Source organism: Pongo pygmaeus, chromosome 10 (assembly GCF_028885625.2).
Source record: "Pongo pygmaeus isolate AG05252 chromosome 10, NHGRI_mPonPyg2-v2.0_pri, whole genome shotgun sequence".
Taxonomy (NCBI): Eukaryota; Metazoa; Chordata; class Mammalia; order Primates; family Hominidae; genus Pongo; species Pongo pygmaeus.
In genome coordinates this window covers 86,860,001-86,877,297 of record NC_072383.2, presented here as the reverse complement: position 1 = coordinate 86,877,297, position 17,297 = coordinate 86,860,001, and the positions used below count along the sequence as shown (strand labels likewise).

Genomic DNA, 17,297 nt, shown 5'->3' with positions numbered 1-17,297 from the left:
GGACTGGGAAGAATCAAAGATGGTGCCCAGATTTTTGGCTTAAACCACCATTCTTCAAGTTTGGGCATGATGTTACTAGGAATGCTTGTTCTACACAGCAATGACAATAGCCATAGCAAACATTTATAAAGGTGCATTATTTGACAAGTACTATATTAAATGCCTACTTAACATAACTATATTTAATCCTCAGCAAACCTATAAAGTCAGTTCTGTTATTATGCCCATTTACAGATGAGGAAACTGAGGCCCAGAATGATAAAATAACTTTCCAATGGCCACAAGGATTGTGTCAAAGTAGAAATTAAAATATGGGCAGTCTGATTCTAAGGTTGATGTTTTCCAACCCCCTACTCTATACCACTTCTCTGTGCCTGAGTAAACACACTGTTTTCTTTCTTTTCTTTTTTTTTTTTTTTGAGATAGAGTCTCGCTTTGTTACCCAGGCTTGAGTGCAGTGGTGTGATCTCGGCTCACCGCAACCTTCGCCTGCCAGGTTCAAGCGATTCTCCTGCCTCAGCCCCCCAAGTAGCTGGGACTACAGGCGCATGCCACCATGCCCGGCTAATTTTTTTATTTTTAGTAGAGACAGGGTTTCACTGTGTTGGCCAGGCTGGTCTTGAACTCCTGACCTCGTGATCCGCCCACCTCGGCCTCCCAAAGTGCTGGGATTACAGGCGTGAGCCACAGCGCCTGGCCAACACACTGTTTTCTAAAGCTGTTTTGGATATATTAGTGAAGCTGAAGTTGACCTTTGAAACTTTGCTATTTAGGTTAACATTCATCTGTTGCCCAAACAATTTTTGCCTCACTTTTATACTAGGTAGAAAAGAGCCTGCCTGCTTGGAAAAGCAGATCCAAATCCAAGCTCGGGGGGCAGTTTCACAACCTCTTTATTTCACTTTCCTGGGCTGATCTTTAATCTATAGGGAGGCAGAGGATAAATGAGATTGTTTACAATTATTATGTGCAATTAAAAAGAAAATACATTTTTTTTAAAATGGGTTGTATTGTGAATGATTGTATAGTCATTTACTGTTAGCACAGCTTTTAGAATATTTAAGGGATCAATAAAGTAAAATTATAACTGTAGCATCAACTGTGGTTTAACTGTAGCTAACTGAACTAGCTGTAGTTAACTATTAGCTATAATTAACAAAATAATAATTATAGCATTAATAGTCATGTAATGATCTCATAGATCTGTCAATTGGCTTGTGAGTGCTTTACATAACATTGTCTTATGTAATCTTTTCAAAACTGCAAAAACATGTTATCATCACAAGAAAACTGAGTCTCAGAGAGGTTACATAATTTGCTCTGGATTACAACACGTAAGTGACAGCACCAGGATTTGAATTCATGTCTTACTTTGATAACGTTCTCTGTTTTAAATATCATCACCTTCATAAGTAGTGAACCTGCAATTGACATATATTGTTATCAGAAGAACAAGTCCTGGGCATGTCATTGAACCTGCAGTTGTAGACTATTGTTACCAGAGAAACATGTCTCAGGCGTGTCAATGAATCTGCAATTGAAGTTTATTGTTACCAGAGGAACTTGTCCCAGGCAGGCCAACTGTAAATGCTTTGCTGTGTTTCAGCTGGTAGAATTGTATTAAACTCTCATGGATTGCCTGTGAAAAATTGGTCTTTTTTAAAATTTAAAATAATCCTTATTTTTCAACTTGAATTGTGAAATACTAATGGGAAATTTCTAAGGAAAGTTTTGACCACCCTTAGGAGGAATAAATGCTTAATTACTTGGCTTTTTCCCCTTGTTTTGCTTAGGATTTAATTTTGGACAATACAGTCCACTCTGCCTGATTGAAACCTGGAATATACTTCAAAGAGTATATTGAAGTACATCTGATGGCCTGTGGAATTTTTGGAAGGGCCAGAGGAGCAGACTGCAAGCTGAGCTTCCAGAACGCTTCCAGATCACTTCCAGCACTCAGAACTTAAGTCCACTGCAGTCTGTAAATATGTTGCAGCCAGTGCAGAAAGCTGTTACTGCTGCTGACTGGAGGGTCTTGCTGCCCGCAGTACCAACTAAGCCAACAAAATGCATGCCCACAGCCAGCCTGTCTTCTCAAGTATTTCCTTCCCATATCAGATCTTGCAGTCATGCCTAATTGGCAGAACCGAAGTCCCATCTACAACCCTGGCTAACTTAAAGGGCGTCTGATAAATGGAGTTTTTAGCTTTCCAACCATGATAGTTTAGAGGGATATGCTAGGAGAATATTGGAATGGCAATTGAAAGAGACAATCAACAGTATTGTGTGCACTCAATACACTTAACTTTTCTTATCTTTTTTGTTTTTAATTTCCATAGGTTATTGGGGAACAGGGGGTGTTTTGTTACATGAGTAAGTTCTTTAGTGGTGATTTGTGAGATTTTGGTGCACCCATCACCCAAGAAGTATACACTGCACCCAATTTGTCATCTTTTATCCCTCACCCCCCTCAAGTTACTCTAAATCAAGAGCACCTAGTATGTAGCCCTTCAATCAAATACAACGTTGTACACCTTTTAAGACATTTTTGTTTTGTTTTCTTTAACAATATAACACTCATGAACTATCTAAAATATTATATCTCAGACTTTATAGAGTACCTAATAATCACATAGAGGGCTTATTAAAAGATGTGCTTTCCTGAGATGCACCCTCAGAAATTTGGATTCCCTCTGACATGCAGGAATCTGTATTTTAAGTAAACACCCCAGATGATTATACTTTCATCTAAAGATAACACAGCTGACTCCCTTGGTTTCAGTTGGAACACCTTCAGTGAAAGAAGGAACATTTCAACAGTTTATTCCATCCCACTAAAAAGGCAGTTGGTATGTCTCGCACACATTGCAAAATTTGGAAAGCCAGTTTGTGACCTTTGCCAATCAAGCTTGTCATCTGATGTGACGGAGAAAACGATCAAGATTGTGAACGTTCTTTGAGCTCATGTCTCTAGCTCCACTCATTTTGATGATATTTGGAAGCAATTAGAGTAGAGTATAAAGATTTAGTTTATTTTCATGTAGTAAAAGATCCAGGTTGGTGGGTGGCGGGACGCGGGGGTGGGGGGAACTTTGTTGAAAATTTTCTGAGCTGCTTCCTTAGATTTTTATTTATTTATTTATTTAATTAAAAGGTCTTGTGAGACTAAACTTGTCAGATTTTCAGTAACAGATGTGAAAATACATATGAGCACATTAATTACAACCATAGTGGAAAAAACACAGAAAGGTTCTAGGAAATTCAGGCATTCGGTCTCAGATTGGACACCTGGGATCAGATGGCAACTGAAGCCTATGCTCATTTCACATCACTAAATGATTTGGAGTTCAAAATATTTTAGAGATTTTAAATAATTACATAATTTTTGATTTACATGAGATCTCACTTTCAGAAGCAAGTCACGTATTTGAAAGAGTATAAATTATGATTTATGTTTCTGTAGCTGTTTTTAGAGAGCTACAGCCCTCAGATTCTTGTACATCAGGGTGATATACAACCCTCAGATTCTTGTACATCAGGGTAGTTCAATTTTAAGAGCAGCTAGTTGGCATAAGAGTAAACGGTGCCAGTGTCCATGGAGTGCTGAAGATGCAGATTTCAGAACTTTCATGAATTTTTAAAATTATGTTTCCATACTTTGGCCGGTGTTGGGGGAGGTCTGTTCGTCTTATTTCTTTGAAAATACACACTTATTGCAGAGTTGGCAGTAGATATATAAACCTAGCTAACTTAAAGAGCATCTGAGAAATGGAGTTTTTAGCTTTCCAGACATGATAGTTGAGAATTAAACTAGTACCCATCAGTTTTCTAGACTAGCTCAGTCTGTTACACAACATTATACTCATAGAAATTAGAATTAGTCATTAGCTCGCATCTCCTTAAAATTAAGTGGATTATACTGTGTAGGGGATTTTTTTTTCCTCTGCTTTGTGTAACTGCTAAAGAGCTTTATTTATGAATAGCTAATATCTACTTTTTAAACCATTGTTACTAATTAGATAGTCTATGCTGCTGTCACAAATGCTTACTCTATTATGTACATCTTTATTAAAATTAGTAACAGTAAAAACCTGAACGCTCAGGCCCTATATTCTTGCCTGAGGTACCAGTCTTTTATCAGGGATTTTTATACAGGGTCAAAACTTCTGAGCTCACCTGGCTTTGTTAACCCCAGGTGAGTTGTTCCCTATTCCTAGGCCATTTAAAAAAGAGAAATGCTGAGTTTATTATTTTAGTCCCACTCTTTCAGGGCTGTGTGTTCCCTTCTACCAAGACTGAAGTGAACTTTTCTAGCCCTTTCCATGATCACTCACTCTCTTCTTTCTTTTTTGGCAAACTGTAGTAATATACCCTTGAAATTCCCTCATACTCATTCACTCCTGTAGTCGATCCACTGTGGTTGACTTTTAGTTCCATCAACTCAATGGCAACTGCCCTCATTAAGGTCAGCTCCATTAAGTACTCTTTAGTAAACATCATATTGACATCTTTTAGTGCTTGTTTTATTCATTGCCCTCTCCCTTTGGGTTTTTTTTTCCCAGTGGCTGCTGTACCCCACAATCAACTGATTTCCCTCTCATATATTTGGCTTCACATTCTCTCATCTCCTACACAGATAGTTCATGATAGAATGGTATCTATCTATGGTATTGTAGTATTCTCTAAGGTTTTTGGTGATAAACTCCTAGACTCCTGCTGCCTCTTCTCTTCCTATATATCTGGATCAGCAAATAGCATCACTTTTCACACAGTCACTCAAACTGGAACCTGAAAGTCATTTGTGCCTCTTCCCCTTTTGACCCTACCCTTTTTTCATTAGTCACCAAGATCTTCCGTTCTACTTCCATATCCTGTTGAACGTGTTCATTTCTCTCCATTCTCACTGCCACTGCCCTAGTTAAGGCCCTCATCATCTCAGCTTTGGATTACTTCAATGACCTCCTAATGGGCCTCATGCCCCCAGGTTTGTTGCCCTCCCCCCCGCCAGTCCATCCTTCATTCTGATGCCTGATAAACCTTTTAACAATAAATCAGATCTTGACACTCCCTTGCTTAAAATCATTCCAGGTCTCCCCAGTGCTTTTAAAATGAAATCTACATCAATTAGCAAAATTAGGAGGGCCTCTACATGTCTCTCTAGCCTTGCCTTTTTTTTTTTTTTTTTGCTTATTCTTTGAAACTCATTTTCCAATGGAGTAAAAAAATCATGGAATTCTAAGAACATGCCTTGTTTCCACACTTCTGTGAGCACCTGCTATTTCCTCTGTCAGGGGTCTTCTCCCTCACTGTCTTTGAGTTGGCTGCCCCCGATCACCTTTGGAGAAGCTTCTCCCCCCAGAAACTATCAGCCCCTCCCTCAAATGCCCGCCTCCCCGAAATGCCCCCCTCCCCAAGTCAGGTTTAGCTGTACTTGGGGCAGGGGGCAGTTGAGGGAGGGGCTGGGCCTTTTCTCTCTGACTCCCACCACTGTGCTGTGTTCTCCAGTAGCTTGAGCTTCCTGAGGCCAGTGATCATAGTCTTTCTGTTTTTAGCTTATGTATTTATTAGATACTCCATACATGTCTGTTAAATGAAGAAGTGGCCCCTGGGATAATGTTACTAGAAGTCTGAAAGCACCCAGTTTTGTTTGTATGAGAAGAAACAACTTATCGCTTTATTTTTTGGGTTTCTCACCTCCCTCTAGCTATGTAAATTTTTGTTTAAGCTGTAGCTAAGTGTAACTTGATTTACCTGCGCGACTCATTTATTCAACCTAGTAATAACTTGACATATAGTTTCAATTTGAAACTGATTGAGTTAAGGAGACCTATATGCCTTCTGTAACATGACCCTTTTAAATAAAATTTAGTAGTTCATTAAATATAAATGAAGTCAGTTTTATTATCTAACTGGCCTAGTATTTTTCTTTCCGGCATAGACAGTGTAGGTTTTGGTTTATATCCAATCCAGCAATTTCCTAGCAAAGTGGCCATAAGGAAGTTACCTAATCTCTCCCGAATTGTATTTTGCTCACCTGCAGAGTAGGGTAATAATATCTACCTGGTTGATGGGAGGATTACAGGAAATAATATCTGCAAACTGCTTGTCCTATGTGCAGCCCCTTAGAAGTCAATATATTTTGAGTTATTTCCGCTTTAAGTAGTATTTACATGTAGAACGAGGACTGATTATTAAAGGGTGAATTTCCCCAAATTTTTCTCATGCATTGAATACCTTGAAATCTTTAAATTCCCCTATTACATTAAATTCCCTTTTTATATTACATTGTCTGCCTTTTCATATTGTGCAATTTCTTTCTAGTATGTTTTCTTTTGTGATAAGAACATATTCATTACATATTTTAATGATCACCCATATTTTAAAACATTTTTAGCTTACTTCTTCACAAAAGGGAAGTTAGAAGAGTATCTTTACAAGATTTTGGCACCCACCAATTTGGACTCCAAGTTGATCTGAGTTTCAATTAGTTACTCTGGTAACATCTGCTTTATTGATAGTAGTTAAGTTTCAAAAACCAACAAACCTACTAAATGTTTCATTTGTCCCTTTGAGATTACTTAACTGTGCTTAGGGAAGAATTTTAGTCTGTGTAAGATGATTAGGTATTTTCCTTATAATGTTTAATGGTAAATTTTTAAGCAATTAAAAAGATCTGAAAAAAGGAGTCATATAGAACTGAATGGTTATTCACCAAAAGAGGATCCTGTTGTTGGTTTACATAGATTATTTTTGGAAGATATGGTTCATGTGAGTTAAGAAGACCTGAATTCAGGACCAATTACCATACCTGTATCTTGGTAACTTGCTTTCCTGTCTTTGGGTAGTTGAGCCAGTTGGCTCTCTTCCAAAATACATTTGGGCTACAAGGGAACTGCCTGCTTCAATAGCTGGTATGCAGGATTAAAGAGAAGATGAATGTTGTTTTTGGCAGCAGCTGCTGTTTTGTTCAGGGCAGCTCTAATACCATTTCGTAGGTCTGTGCATAAAGAAAATGAGCTACACAAACACTTCACTCTCTTTTTGACTTTGTGAAGTCTGTAATGTGGACCCTGACAATGCATATTTTAAAATCACTTCTCATATTCATAGAGAAAAAAAGGTTTTTTTTCTGTATTTTATTTTTTTGTTTTTCCAAGTTCAGAGGATTGGTATCTTCTGGTTTCTTGAACAGCATATGTCCCCCTGATGTTCTTAGGCTGCATGCATTTTAATTTCTACTGAAGGAAAGGAATCTGCAGTGTGACTTATGTGTCGCAACACACGTTCAGATTAAGTCCATGGTTTGTTTTGGGGGTTTTGTAGCTCCTTTTCCTGGCATGTGGCCTTTTACTGTAAGGAAAGCTCTGTGTTCAGGAGGGATTGGTTATTGAGTGAATAGTCCACTGGAGTCTGCTGATGTTCGTTCTCAACAAAAATGAAAATTAAGCAAGACCTTTGCCTTTGAGGTCTTCAACCTCATCTTCTTGTAAATTCTTCCCACCCCAGACTTCTTTAACGTACTTTTCTAGTACTGTCTGCTACTGTTAAAACCTGCTCCCAGAAAAGGAGCAGCCACATCTGTCACTGATGTTAACATAAATTTTAGTCAGTATTACTTCCCTCGACCAGAACTGTTTCTACTGCATGCCTTGGTTGTAACAGTGCACACAGATTTCTCATTATTTTTTTTTCCTAATCATGTAAATAATTTGAAGGCAACATTTAGCAATGAAAGGATTATTGGAATTTTGTGTGTTGCGGGGAATACATGGGGACACTTTTGATGCATATTTCTAAAAACAAAAATCGAGAACTACCCAGGACAATATGTGTCTACACAATGAAAGACTATCCAGAAATGAGGGGTTATCACACAATGAGCTTGACCTAGAGAGAAAAGTTGTACAATGATAAAACAAAGTAGCCAAAGAAAAATGTCATATACAGCTGCAGAGAATGTTAACAGAAAAAAAAAATAGATGATTACCCAAACTGAAAAGATACATTTTAGAGCAGAAGTCACAAACACAGGGACATTTTGCTGCAGGAGTATATCTCCATTAGGGTGTGTGTGAGCGTGTGTGCACACCCACACATTTAGGCACCCTATTCCCTCAGAGTTTCCAGAAATTGTAAGAAGAGGAAGAGAAAACAAAGATAAATATTTTGTTGATATATTGGAACATCTCATTTAATTGGAAGTCAATTGTCTGTTAACTGAAGCTACTCTAAACACAGTTCAGAACTAAGAAATAAATGAAAAAGGTGTGTGAACTCAAAGTCAGTGTCAAAATATTCATGTGCTAAACGTCATACTCTTTGTTCATGGGAGATTTAGTCTATAAAGTCTTTTCTCAGAAAGTTTTACTCAAACATTTTTGAAGTACTTGTCTCCTGGTTTCCTAGCCAATGCAAAGCCCGTAAACCACACAGCAAATAATTGCATAACACCCATAGTTTGAATAGTTTCTCATTTGATTCTTACTACTAGCTCATGAGATGGGTAAGGCAAAAATTATTTTTCCTATCATTTTATAGGCTGATAAATGGATACTCAGGGGGATTAGCTGACTTGTTTGAAGTCACATGGGAAGGGGCTGAGAGATTTTCTGGATCCATATTCTGCCCCTGGTTTCCAAAAGCGTTTTTTTTTTGTTTTTTTTTTTTGTTTGTTTTTTGTTTTTATTTCTTCTTGCCCTTGGAAACCTTTGTTTAAACAGAATCTTACTCAGAGGCATGAACAAATAAAACAACAAAAAAAAGCTGAGCTGCTCTGCTTAAAATAAAGGGTGCGGGCCAAGAATTCTGGCAGAGGCAATTCACTTTCCTCATTTGGAATAGCTTGACCATCACTACACTACACTTTTCATTCATTCATTCATTCCAAAAGTATTTCAATTGAGCTGTGTTTTATTTTTCTATTGCTGCTGTAATAAATTACCAAAAATTCAGTGACTGGCCAGGCGCAGTGGCTCATGCCTGTAATCTCAGCACTTTGGGAGGCTGAAGTGGGTGGATTACCTGAGCTCAGGAGTTCAAGACCAGCCTGGCCAACATGGTGAAACTCTGTCTCTACCAAAAATCCAAAAAAAAAAAAAAGAAAAAGAAAAAGAAAAAGGCCAGCCGTGGTGGCAGGCGCCTATAATCCCAGCTACTTGGGAGGCTGAGGCAGGAGAATCACTTGAACCTGGGAGGCGGAGGTTGCAGTGAGCTGAGATTGCACCACTGCATCCCAGCCTGAGCAACAGAGAGAGACTCCGTCAAAAAAAAGAAAAAAATTTTCATAATTTTGAAGATCAGATTTTCAAAATAGGGCTCACTTACATCAAAGTATCAGTTGGACTATGTTGCTTTCCAAAGGCTCTAGGGGAGAATCTATTTCTTTCTCTTTTCCAGCTTCTAGAAGCTGCCTACATTTCTTGACTCTTGGTCCCTTCTCTCTATTTTCAATGCCAGCAAGGACATGTTGAGTCCTTTTCAGGTCACGTTTCCCTGACTCTTCTTCCATCATTGCACCTCTCTCTGAACAGAGCTGGAAAATAGTCTCCATTTTTAAGTACCATGGGGATTAGATTGGACCCAGGGAATCTAGGATAGTCTCTTCATCTCTAGTTCTTAACGTAATCATGTCTGGAAAGTCCATTTTGCCATGTGTGGTGATATATGTTGTGTTCATCATCAAGAGTGCAGGAGACTAGAAATAGGCATGTTAGCAGTAACAATATGTTGCAAGTAATGACCTGACAATCTGGGAGAAACAGGAAAACTAAGGAACAAACAAATGAAACCTAAAATAAATTTTTAAAAGTTATGCAAACAAGTACAGTAATTTGGAACCACTTGGAGAAGGGAAGTTACAACTACATAACTGAGATACTTTGAAAGTCTTCCTTTTATTTGATGAACCTGAACTGTCAAAGAAAAGCAAAGTTTAATATTTCAGTTCACTGTTTAAGAAATCAAAGTGTGTGTACAATATTAGAAAGACTTCTGTGTAGAAAAGTTAATACTGAAAAATTTCTTTTTTATATAAAGAAGTAAGCTCTGCATTTCAGCTCTCTCCTGAGTGTACTGATGAAGGAGGTATCATTACTGCTTGGCAAAAATCTCAATATTTTCAACTTGATTACCTCCCTGTCCTAATGTTTAGCTATGCCAGAATGAATTCTTTAATTTTATGAAAGGTGGATATTTTTAATGGTAGCAAAGTATATGCAAAATTAAATTACAATATGAATTTATTTATAATGGCTTTAAAATAAAGGGCTTTAAGAAATATAGGTTTTTCAGAGATATTTGAATGTTCATAAGCTAACATAGATTTAATTTTAGCATTGACCCGGTGGATTTTTATAAAATGAACAAAACCGTGTCTTTGTAAGATATTGAATTTAACTGATTCAAAAAAAATTTATGTTGCCCTGATCAAATCATTCTTCAATTATTATAGCAGTCTGTGTTGATACATTTTAAGAAACTATCAAAGGACATATATTAAAAATTATGATGATTTGAATAATGTAGACTATTCAGCTGTGGCATGGAATATGGAACAGACTTGTCTCCATATGCTTGATATTTGCAAAAGTATTAAAGTTTTAGAGATCTGCTGTCGCATCACAGTTCTCACAAATCATCTAACAGATTTGCAGGAGTTCTGGGACAGTGTAGAGGGGCTAAAAGGACAGGAGTTAGAATTGGACAGACCTGGGCTTACTGATTTCACCACTCAGAAGTCACCAAATCTCCCTGTACCTCAACTCCTTCATCTTTAAAATTAGGATATATGAAAGTTATTTTTTTCCTTATTAGATATCCAAGATGCTTGGTACATAGTAAATGTTCAGTAACTTTTAGCTCTATTCATGGAATTGTTCCCAAAACACCACCAGCATCTGCATTCACATTCCGGCACTCTGCCTGATAGCATTGAACTACCTATACTCCTATTTAAAGCCACACTTTCTACTTGAGAACTGAATCTCACCCCTTCTTTCCTGCTCAAGGCTGTTGCCCAAGCAGTCCCCTCTCTTCTGACCTATATTGCCAATTGCTTCCTCCTACTGGATCCTTCCCATAGGCATATACACATTCTGGTATTTCAACCTTCTTACAAATAAAACTCTCTTCACCCCCAATTTCTTGCCAGCTACTTCCCCATCTTGGTTTTATTTATTTATGTGTTTGTTTATCCAGTTGCTGTCCTTTGAAGGAAAACTCTTCAAAACAGCTGTTCATACTCACTGTTTCTGGTTAGTCTCATCTCTTGCTTTCTAAAACCCACTGTAGACTGGCTTTTTCCCATACCACTTCAATAAAACTGCTCCAGTGACCTTAATGCTGCCAAACCAGTGGTCAGTTATCAGTCCTTGTCTTACTCGACCTATAACCAGCATTTGACATAGTTTGACCCTATTTTCCTTAAAGTAATTTTTTGAAGTCTTGGCTTCCTTCCATGATCTTTTTGCTTTGCTCTCTTGGACTCTTTTGTGGGTTCTCACTCTTCTGTCAGATCCCTTAAGGTTAGAACACCATAGCATGCTCAGTCCTTTGTTCTTTTTTATACTTTACTCACTCCCTTGGTGATCTCATCCACTCATTTGCTTATATATGGAAGGCTATCATATTTATATCTGCACCCGAAGTTTCCCTCATAAGTCCAGATTTAAATATCTTGACCTGGCATTATCACTAGAATATCTCAAAGACATCTTAAACTTAACATACTCAAAACTTAACTCCTGATCTGCCCCCAAACCTTCTCTACCCCCAGTCTTCCCCATATCAGTTGATGGCAACACCATCTTTCCAGTTGTTCATACCAAAATTGTTATAGTCATCTTTGACTCTTTCTCTCAAATCATACTCTGTCAGGAAATTCTCATGGTTCAGCCTTCAGAAGATGTCCAGAATCTAACTACTTTCAGTCAATGTATTACTATAACCCTTTCTTGATTGGATTACAGCAGCAACCTTCCAACTTGTCGGTTTCATTTTCTACCTGTTGTCACCCTAAAGTCTATTTTTATTATAGCAATCAGACTGATCTTATTTAATTAATTTATTTTTATTCTGAAGTATATATCCCTCCTCTGCTCAAAATCTTGCAATGAATCCTATTTTATTCAAGTAAGAGTCAATGTCTGGGCAATAGGCTTCAACGCCCTACATGAGCTGTCCTCTTCATTGTATCTCTGACATCATCATCCTCTACTGCTCCCTAATTTACTCTTGCTATGTCTTAAATAACAGATACCTTAAATAGACCTTAGGACCTTGGCACCAACTTTTCTCTCTGTATGCAGTACTCTTCCCACAGATGTCTGCGTCGATCACTGCCTTAGCTTTGTCCAATCTTTGGTGAAATTTTGTCTTCTTAACGAGACACTTATCAATATTACCCTGTTAAAAATTTCAAGCTGTTTGCACCCATACTGCAATCTTTGGAAAGAAAAGAGTACAGTTCGTTCTATGGCTCTTCTCTAGACTCAGAGATGCCTGGTGATTTGACCCTCCCTATAAGTCTTCTTTCAACAAGGACTCAAGAAACTTTTAGCTGTACACTATACTTCCTCCAAGAGAATTCAGCTGAAGTTACTAGGTAGCAGGCACTGATGTGTGCTTTATTACAAGCATATATCATGCACTGATATGTATTAATATTTTATTGTTGAGACTGGTACTGGTGGGGGTAGCTGCTCTAGAAAATGAATAGAAGTTCATGCCATATCCCTAAAAAGCTGCTCAGCTAGCAAGGTATAAGCAGAAGGAATGATTCTACCTACCCAACATCACCTGTCATTGCCACACATATCTTGAGTGTTCAGTGATTTTCTGATATTAGAGATGGCCTGGGAGTCTGCTCTGCTTGTGCTGTATGTACTCTTTTGTTACCTAACTTTTTTTTTTTTTTTTGTGATGGAGTCTAGCTTTTGTCGCCAGGCTAGAGTGCAGTGGCGCAATCTTGGCTCACTGCAACCTCCGCCTCACGGGTTCAAGCGATTCTCCTGCCTCAGCCTCCCGAGTACCTGGGATTACAGGCATGCACCGTCACGCCCAGCTAATTTTTGTATTTTTAGTAGAGACGGGGATTCACCATGTTGGCCAGGCTGGTCTCGATCTCCTGACCTTGGGATCCGCCCACCTCGGCCTCCTAAAGTGCTGGGATTACAGGCATGAGCCACCACACCCGGCCAACCTAACCTTTCTTAAAACTCAGCAGTACACTTGGTGCTGGGCAAAGCCTCCTGTGACTCATGACTGTGATTGTCACTCTGAACCCAAGATCACCAGTAAGGCAGAGTAGAAATTATGATCCCAATCCACTTTACCTTGCTCTAATCTTTTTTTTCCCATAGCTTTCGACACCTTTTGACATACTGTATAACCTAGTTACTTATGTTTGTTGATTAAGCCTTATGAGGGCAGGATTTTTTTGTTCATTATATAGGCCTAGCACCTAGAACAATGCCTGGTATACGCCAGATGCTCAATAAATACTTGTTAGACGAATGAGAAAACAAATGTTTCTTTAGTATTTATTCAATGCAAGGCGTAAAGGATTGTGAAGACCAGTAACAGAATTTCTGCCGTTACATTTCTTTGAGCCAAGGATATGATTATGGTCATTTCTGAGATTGGTGCATTACAGAGATCATTAGAGAAAGTTCCCAAATCACATCAGAAAGAGGGGCTTAGAGAAATATATTTCCAGGGAGGTTACGTCTTAGCAATGACAATATAAAAGAAAGCTGAGTTTAATAAATTATATTTACACATGTGAAGGAAGACTGTGTTATTAAGGGAGAGTTTGTATGTAGCGGTTGTCTGTCCAAAAAGAAGAACCCTCAAACGGAAATAATTTATACAACTTAGTCTTCACTGTGGTCCAAGAAAGATGATACTATGAAGAGTGTGACCCACAATGCTAGAAGTAGCCTTAAATAAAATTATGCAGGATTACTGCTAAAATAGACCACGGTGGTAAGGGAATAAAAGGATTTCAATTTTGAATACAAACCACTATATCCATGTAATTAGCATTGTAGTTTTAGAAACTTTAGCAAATAATAATCATTATTTGTTCTAGTATAGTATCTAGTTAGCATGCAGATATTAATTGAAAATAATAATCCAGTTCCTTTTAAATATGGCTAGCTATGTAAATAGAGAAGATTTCTAGCCATGTGCATCTGGACTCTTGTGTAACTTTAAGATTTTACAGAAGAATGGTATCTCATAAAAGAATGTGCACATATTTTAAGATGTCTTCACATCTGCATGGTTTTGTCATGCTGTTTATTTTTCCTGGAACGTTCATCTTTTCTTTGTCAGCCCTTGCAAATCCTCCTTGTCCTCCTAAATCCGGCCACAGTCACATTTTCTTTCTGGCTTTTCTTGGCACTGTTTTCCTGCAACTGGTTCTCCCCGTTAAGGTTAATTGATTAATTGCTTCCTCTTCTGTGTTCCCAAAGTGTTTATCACAAGATGTGGGTGTTATTTATTTACCTGCCTCTGAGTTTCAAGGGCATCTTCATCATCTTTGTTACCCTAGTGACGGGCGCTGTTCCTGTCGCATAATACATATTCAATAAATGGTTATTGAATTTGAGCATCAGGATATATTTTTACCTTGACCACTGATTGACCCAGCAAATATTTATTAAGGACTTTTTATATGCAAGACACTGTGTTATGTGTTGTGAAGATACTACAAAGATAAATCAGTTGCACAAGTTCTTGAAACTCTATAGTGTAATAAGGAAAAATAAGTCATGCATAAAAACAACTAAATACATGACAGAAAATGTTATTTTCAAGCTGATGTGTAGGTTATGTGTGTTCGAGAGAGAGAGAGAGAGAGAAGACAGATTACTTTCTGCTAGGGTTCAAGAATGCCTTCCTATTGGCTAAGGAAATATTTTTCTTAAGTGGCTAAAAAACTGTGTTTCAAAATATTCTTTTGATGTCTCACAAATTAAGTGGAATTCTCTTAGGTCTAAAAATATACATCTCTCTCACTTTAACTTGGTGTGCTATTGTAGATTATTGGATTAAAGCACTGCTCAGGGATTATGCTGCTACTTGCCAAGCAGTCTACATTTAAAGTACAAAATAAGATGTTTCTTTTGGTGCCATAAGGTATACATTTTATGCATTCTCTAGTTTTTAGAAGACACCCTAAGGGCTAAGTCTTTAACATGCTGCCACAAGTTTATTCCTAATTGCCATTGGGATATTGGCTGAAGAAAGTTTTTGACAAAAGTTAACAATATTGTCATTGAGAGAATAATTCAAAATGGATTTTAACTAAAAGCTTTTTAAAACTTTGGTGAGCATAGCTGGAATGCGTAATATTTAATTGCATTCAAGCCAATAACATATATTAGACTGGTCTTTTTGTGCATCAAGGCATTAGATGTTAAAAGTTAGAATGATTACAGATTTTAACTGATGATCACCAAGCAATTTTTCTGTTTTCATTTAGACTTGGATTCTCACTTGCATTTATCTTCAGCTGCTCCTATTTAATCCTCTCGTCAAAACTGAAGGGATCTGCAGGAATCGTGTGACTAATAATGTAAAAGACGTCACTAAACTGGTAAGTAAGGAATGCTTTACCGTGCTGTGTAAAAAAAGAGCTGTGGCTCTTTTTCCTGTGCTTGTTGATAAAAGATTTAGATTTTTCTTACCCCAAAGTAATGTTTTCCTATGGTGGGGAAAGGAATCACTGGGTTACTATAAAGGGTTTATAGAAAGCAGTTAGTGAGATATTTAGGGTCATGGACAATTTGTTGGTAAAACTGGCTAGTTGCGCACCACTGCTATGACTGCTTCTTTGCTGGTCTTCTCTCCGTCCTTCATAGGCAGTGAAGGACCTTGGAGAGTTCGCTGTGTGCTGATGGGCTTGCCCCAGCTTGTTCCCCATAATCTCTCCAGTGGGTTCCCCAGCATGTTCTATTTCCCCTTCACATGCCTTCCTACCTTCTTTAAAAAGCCTAACAAAAGGAAATCTGAAATGGCTATTCTCCCAATTCTATCAGCAGGAAGACCCTGTCACATGTCAGTGGGTGTTTGCTCCTTCAGGGAACATAGAGAGGTGATTCATTGCCCGCATGTTGAAGGGACTCATCTCCCTGGTTTGTCACATTGAACTCTTCCCTCAACAAAAGCATTTGCATTGCTGCCCCAAGTCACTGCCAGCTCCGTGCTATGCTTCTCCAGATGCTTTCTCTCAAGATCAAGCCACAGAGAGGGCATAACACATCTGGAATGCATCCTTCCCAACCCTCACGATCTAGGGGAGATCTTACATGCTTTTTTGAATCATGTGTGATTTCAGGATGAACAAATCTTGAGAAGCAATTTTTTAAATTCCTGGTTATTTAAATACTGACTAGAGAACCGAGGTGATGCGAGAATAGGTAAGAAATGAGGGTTGTGATATGGAGAAAAGAATGAGAAGTTTATTTTTTGAGGTACTGGGATGAGGAGTAGAAGGGGCTCTATTTATATTCCCTCCTCTTGATATATATTTTCTGGTGTATATGTTTTATTTTGGGTTTATAATAGAACTTCAAAACAGAAGTTTAAGGCCACTGTTGAAGTCTTGCTAGCTTAGCCTCAATATAGAATTAGAAACACACAGACACAATTTATACAAATTGCTTAGGACCCAGAGAGTTCAGGTTTAAAAGCATTCTTCCATGCAGCAGCAGCAGATGTATCAGTATGTCTTACTTGAGGGCACTGTGAGCAAAGCCATGCAAGAGTTTCCTGCTATATACCCAGTTAGCTATTGTGTATAGGGATGGGGGTAAGGGGGGAGTATTTTTTTAAAAAGACATACTGTTTAAAAATACATCATGTTTTTTTCGTTGAGTGCTTGTTAGTTTGTCACCCAAGAAACAATACTAAAAGGACAGTATGTGTTTAAAATCTAACTTTTATGAATGACCTGGATTCTAGTCTAGACTTAACATGTGATGGCTGTGTGACCTTAGTCAAGGCACTTGACCCCTTCTAGCCTCAGTTTCTTCATCTGTTAAATAGAGATAATATGTCAGCGGGATCTGTGGATAAATTGTAATAATGCAGCCTAAGCCCATAGTGAGCACAGTGCCTGGCACATAGTAAATATTTGATACGTGTTAGACACTGTTACTATTTTATGATTATGTGAACTTAGGGAAGAGGAACCATACTAAGTGCCTCAGTCCAGAGCTGAAATGAGTGTCAGGTGGCATTACTGGAAGTAGGATGGTAGTAAGCACCATGAGATCAGTTACTACCTTAGC

The 17,297-nt window shown here is 38.1% G+C and overlaps 1 protein-coding gene across 2 annotated transcripts in view; it reads left to right on the top strand.

The window, feature by feature from the left end:
* The window catches only part of KITLG (KIT ligand), an 89,710-nt gene that overhangs the window by 19,133 nt on the left and 53,280 nt on the right, over positions 1-17,297 (top strand). For both annotated transcript variants that reach the window (XM_054444648.2, XM_054444647.2), the window contains exon 2: positions 15,488-15,601. In XM_054444648.2, coding sequence (XP_054300623.1) covers positions 15,488-15,601 — 114 coding nt within the window. The remainder of the gene's footprint in view (positions 1-15,487; positions 15,602-17,297) is intronic.